The following is a 5,886-nucleotide window of genomic DNA, read 5'->3' as shown; positions in this document are numbered from 1 at the left end:
GGTCTTTTCTGCCTTCAATTCACCTCCTTCAATTTTCAATTCGTGGACTTGTTCTGTTTTCTCAATTTGTTCTTTCTTCATTTCTTCATTCTCAGTTTAGAGAATTTCCTCCAAATTTCCATGTTCCTTCATCTGAAGGTCTTTTCTGCCTTCAATTCACCTCCTTCATTTTTCCATTCGTGGACTTGTTCTGTTTTCTCAATTTGTTCTTTCTTCATTTCTTCATTCTCAGTTTTGAGAATTTCCTGCAAATTTCCATGTTCCTTCATCTGAAGGTCTTTTCTGCCTTCAATTCACCTCCTTCATTTTTCAATTCGTGGACTTGTTCTGTTTTCTCAATTTGTTCTTTCTTCATTTCTTCATTCTCATTTTGAGAACTTCCAGCAAAATTTCCATGTTCCTTCATCTGAAGGTCTTTTCTGCCTTCAATTCACCTCCTTCATTTTTCAATTCGTGGACTGGTTCTGTTTTCTCAATTTGTTCTTTCTTCATTTCTTCATTCTCAGTTTTGAGAATTTCCTGCAAATTTCCATGTTCCTTCATCTGAAGGTCTTTTCTGCCTTCAATTCACCTCCTTCAGTTTTCCATTCGTGGACTTGTTCTGTTTTCTCAATTTGTTCTTTCTTCATTCCTTCATTCTCAGTTTTGAGAATTTCCTCCAAATTTCCATGTTCCTTCATCTGAAGGTCTTTTCTGCCTTCAATTCACCTCCTTCAGTTTTCCATTCGTGGACTTGTTCTGTTTTCTCAATTTGTTCTTTCTTCATTCCTTCATTCTCAGTTTTGAGAATTTCCTCCAAATTTCCATGTTCCTTCATCTGAAGGTCTTTTCTGCCTTCAATTCACCTCCTTCAGTTTTCCATTCGTGGACTTGTTCTGTTTTCTCAATTTGTTCTTTCTTCATTCCTTCATTCTCAGTTTTGAGAATTTCCTCCAAATTTCCATGTTCCTTCATCTGAAGGTCTTTTCTGCCTTCAATTCACCTCCTCCCTTTTTCAATTCGTGGACTTGTTCTGTTTTCTCAATTTGTTCTTTCTTCATTTCTTCATTCTCAGTTTTGAGAATTTCCTGCAAATTTCCATGTTCTTTCATCTGAAGGTCTTTTCTGCCTTCAATTCACCTCCTTCAGTTTTCCATTCGTGGACTTGTTCTGTTTTCTCAATTTGTTCTTTCTTCATTCCTTCATTCTCAGTTTTGAGAATTTCCTCCAAATTTCCATGTTCCTTCATCTGAAGGTCTTTTCTGCCTTCAATTCACCTCCTCCCTTTTTCAATTCGTGGACTTGTTCTGTTTTCTCAATTTGTTCTTTCTTCATTCCTTCATTCTCAGTTTTGAGAATTTCCTGCAAATTTCCATGTTCCTTCATCTGAAGGTCTTTTCTGCCTTCAATTCACCTCCTTCAGTTTTCCATTCGTGGACTTGTTCTGTTTTCTCAATTTGTTCTTTCTTCATTCCTTCATTCTCAGTTTTGAGAATTTCCTCCAAATTTCCATGTTCCTTCATCTGAAGGTCTTTTCTGCCTTCAATTCACCTCCTTCAGTTTTCCATTCGTGGACTTGTTCTGTTTTCTCAATTTGTTCTTTCTTCATTCCTTCATTCTCAGTTTTGAGAATTTCCTCCAAATTTCCATGTTCCTTCATCTGAAGGTCTTTTCTGCCTTCAATTCACCTCCTCCCTTTTTCAATTCGTGGACTTGTTCTGTTTTCTCAATTTGTTCTTTCTTCATTTCTTCATTCTCAGTTTTGAGAATTTCCTGCAAATTTCCATGTTCTTTCATCTGAAGGTCTTTTCTGCCTTCAATTCACCTCCTTCAGTTTTCCATTCGTGGACTTGTTCTGTTTTCTCAATTTGTTCTTTCTTCATTCCTTCATTCTCCGTTTTGAGAATTTCCTCCAAATTTCCATGTTCCTTCATCTGAAGGTCTTTTCTGCCTTCAATTCACCTCCTCCCTTTTTCAATTCGTGGACTTGTTCTGTTTTCTCAATTTGTTCTTTCTTCATTCCTTCATTCTCAGTTTTGAGAATTTCCTGCAAATTTCCATGTTCCTTCATCTGAAGGTCTTTTCTGCCTTCAATTCACCTCCTTCATTTTTCCATTCGTGGACTTGTTCTGTTTTCTCAATTTGTTCTTTCTTCATTCCTTCATTCTCAGTTTTGAGAATTTCCTGCAAATTTCCATGTTCCTTCATCTGAAGGTCTTTTCTGCCTTCAATTCACCTCCTTCAGTTTTCCATTCGTGGACTTGTTCTGTTTTCTCAATTTGTTCTTTCTTCATTCCTTCATTCTCAGTTTTGAGAATTTCCTCCAAATTTCCATGTTCCTTCATCTGAAGGTCTTTTCTGCCTTCAATTCACCTCCTCCCTTTTTCAATTCGTGGACTTGTTCTGTTTTCTCAATTTGTTCTTTCTTCATTCCTTCATTCTCAGTTTTGAGAATTTCCTGCAAATTTCCATGTTCCTTCATCTGAAGGTCTTTTCTGCCTTCAATTCACCTCCTTCAGTTTTCCATTCGTGGACTTGTTCTGTTTTCTCAATTTGTTCTTTCTTCATTCCTTCATTCTCAGTTTTGAGAATTTCCTCCAAATTTCCATGTTCCTTCATCTGAAGGTCTTTTCTGCCTTCAATTCACCTCCTTCAGTTTTCCATTCGTGGACTTGTTCTGTTTTCTCAATTCGTTCTTTCTTCATTTCTTCATTCTCAGTTTTGAGAATTTCCTGCAAATTTCCATGTTCCTTCATCTGAAGGTCTTTTCTGCCTTCACTTCACCTCCTTCATTTTTCAATTCGTTGACTGGTTCTGTTTTCTCAATTTGTTCTTTCTTCATTTCTTCATTCTCAGTTTTGAGAATTTCCTGCAAATTTCCATGTTCCTTCATCTGAAGGTCTTTTCTGCCTTCAATTCACCTCCTTCATTTTTCAATTCGTGGACTTGTTCTGTTTTCTCAATTTGTTCTTTCTTCATTTCTTCATTCTCAGTTTTAAGAATTTCCTGCAAATTTCCATGTTCCTTCATCTGAAGGTCTTTTCTGCCTTCAATTCACCTCCTTCATTTTTCAATTCGTGGACTTCTTCTATCATCTCAATTTGTTCTTTCTTCATTTCTTCATTCTCAGTTTTAAAAATTTCCAGCAAACTTCCATGTTCCTTCATCTGAAGGTCTTTTCTGCCTTGAATTCACCTCCTTCATTTTTCAATTCATGGACTCTTTCTGCTTTCTCAATTTGTTCTTTCTTCATTTCTTCATTCTCAGTTTTGAGAATTTCCTGCAAATTTCCATGTTCCTTCATCTGAAGGTCTTTTCTGCCTTCAATTCACCTCCTTCTTTTTTCCATTCGTGGACTTGTTCTGTTTTCTCAATTTGTTCTTTCTTCATTTTTTTATTCTCAGTTTTGAGAATTTCCTGCAAATTTCCATGTTCCTTCATCTGAAGGTCTTTTCTGCCTTCAATTCACCTCCTTCATTTTTCACTTCGTGGACTTGTTCTGTTTTCTCAATTAGTTCTTTCTTCATTTCTTCATTCTCAGTTTTGAGAATTTCCTGTAAATTTCCATGTTCCTTCATCTGAAGGTCTTTTCTGCCTTCAATTCACCTCCTTCAGTTTTCCATTCGTGGACTTGTTCTGTTTTCTCAATTTGTTCTTTCTTCATTTTTTTATTCTCAGTTTTGAGAATTTCCTGCAAATTTCCATGTTCCTTCATCTGAAGGTCTTTTCTGCCTTCAATTCACCTCCTTCATTTTTCCATTCGTGGACTTGTTCTGTTTTCTCAATTTGTTCTTTCTTCATTTTTTTATTCTCAGTTTTGAGAATTTCCTGCAAATTTCCATGTTCCTTCATCTGAAGGTCTTTTCTGCCTTCAATTCACCTCCTTCATTTTTCAATTCGTGGACTTGTTCTGTTTTCTCCATTTGTTCTTTCTTCATTTCTTCATTCTCATTTTGAGAACTTCCAGCAAAATTTCCATGTTCCTTCATCTGAAGGTCTTTTCTGCCTTCAATTCACCTCCTTCATTTTTCAATTCGTGGACTTGCTCTGTTTTCTCCATTTGTTCTTTCTTCATTTCTTCATTCTCATTTTGAGAACTTCCAGCAAATTTCCCTGTTCCTTCATAAGAAGGTCTTTTCTGCCTTCAATTCACCTCCTTCATTTTTCAATTCGTGGACTTGTTCTGTTTTCTCCATTTGTTCTTTCTTCATTTCTTCATTCTCATTTTGAGAATTTCCAGCAAAATTTCCATGTTCCTTCATCTGAAGGTCTTTTACGACGCATTCAGATTCCAGCTCGGCCTTCAATTCACATACTTCATTTTTCAATTCCTTTAATTGTTCTGTTCTCTCATTTTGTTCTTTCTTCATTTCTTCGTTTTCCTGTGTGATAAGTTCCAGCAAATTTTCATGTTCACTCATCTGAAGGTCTTTTTCGGAGCAATCATTTTGCAGTTTTTCATTCATTTCTACCATTCTTCCCATTTCTTTCATTTGTCTTCGTAACTTACCATTTTCATCCTCGAGATTTTGCAAGATAGTCTGATCCTCGTCTTCCATTCTGAGTTCATTTTCGTCCACCAGATCTTCGCATCCATTTTCCATTTCTGAAACATATTCTTCCAGAGTGCTGTTGTCCACATCATCTCCAGCCATACTCCTCCTCCTGGCAAGCATAATTCAGCCGAGTATGACGGAAGCAGTAGTCATACCGATGTAAAAGTTCTTGTTTCCATTCGAAAGGTCTTCTTCCTTCCTTTCTCCAAAGTCAAATTCGGAGAGAAGCTTCCCAACGAACCACGTTGATTTCAATTCATCTTCGATTCTTAATGCTTCTCTCTCCATCTGGCGCAATCCAAGTTCGCACCGCTGTAGTTCCTCGCGGGCTTTCCACAAGCCCCCAATCCAAGGACAGCGCCGCAGCCAACTGCCGAGGAATCCATCCTGAGAGGCGACTGCACGGCAGTCTTCAAAGCGCGGCGCCTCTGGGAGTAGCCACGAAAACCATTTGAAGACCGACGACTCTTGCAGAGTTCGCAGCTGTCCCTGAAGTTGTAACGTCATCTCCTCGCAAGCAAGATTCAGCTCCAGGAGGGCCAAACCTGCCTTTTGAGGCCAGTCGAATCTTCCAGTAAGGTTTCCAATGATATCCATCCACACTGAAATCACTTCCTTCACTTTGAAAGTCATATTCAATAACACAGATACTGGGGCCTGTATCAGCATTATTTTGAGAAAACGATAGTTACCGCTATACGATCCCTCTGGAGACACTCAAATTCCTGCAGACATTTTGGAAATAGCCCTCCGGAGACGTTCAAATTCCCGGAGACACATCATTATCATTATTATTATTATTTAACACCGTCTTCTGAGAGAGAGAGAGAGAGAGAGAGAGAGAGAGAGAGAGAGAGAGAGAGAGAGAGAGAGAGAGAGAGAGAGAGATGTTCGGGAAATCTGGCGATGGAGTTGATTATTTCAAAAATGTCTGCAGGAATTTGAAAGTCTCCGAGGGTTCCGGACTCCTATATTGCATCGAAGATTGTTGTTGTTGTTGTTGTTGTTGTCGTTATCATTATCATTACCATTATTATTACCAATACCATTCTTATTATAATTATTATTATTATTATTATTATTATTATTATTATTATTATTATTATTAGCTAAGCTACAGCACTAGTTGGAAAAGCATAATGCTATAATCCCAAAGACTTCAACAGGGAAAAATAGCCAAGTGAGGAAAGGAATAATAAAATAGATAAACGATATGAGAAATAATTAACATTTAATAAAATATCTTAAAATAGTAACAAAATCAAAACAGATATTTCATATGTAAACTAAAAAAATTTATTCTATTACTTCTTTAGGTCTTCCTCGTAGGTTTGCTGAAGCTCAATGAATT

General features: G+C 37.1%; 1 protein-coding gene across 1 annotated transcript; it reads right to left on the bottom strand.

Moving 5' to 3' along the window:
• Positions 1-4,100: 4,100 nt before the first annotated feature.
• LOC137653023 (uncharacterized protein PF3D7_1120000-like) lies at positions 4,101-4,655 on the bottom strand. The gene has a single exon (XM_068386414.1). It carries the CDS (start codon positions 4,653-4,655, stop codon positions 4,101-4,103), a length of 555 nt encoding a protein of 184 aa, XP_068242515.1.
• Between the last annotated feature and the right edge of the window lie 1,231 nt (positions 4,656-5,886).

The sequence above is a fragment of the Palaemon carinicauda genome, chromosome 14 (genome assembly GCF_036898095.1).
Source record: "Palaemon carinicauda isolate YSFRI2023 chromosome 14, ASM3689809v2, whole genome shotgun sequence".
In the NCBI taxonomy this organism is placed as follows: Eukaryota; Metazoa; Arthropoda; class Malacostraca; order Decapoda; family Palaemonidae; genus Palaemon; species Palaemon carinicauda.
The sequence above is the reverse complement of the archived record's forward strand: the minus strand, read 5'-3'. Positions and strand labels throughout refer to the sequence as shown.

Bases quoted from the DNA above. Each gene is read 5' to 3' on its own strand.
- LOC137653023 (XM_068386414.1), bottom strand. From the start codon at position 4,655: ATGCTTGCCAGGAGGAGGAGTATGGCTGGAGATGATGTGGACAACAGC.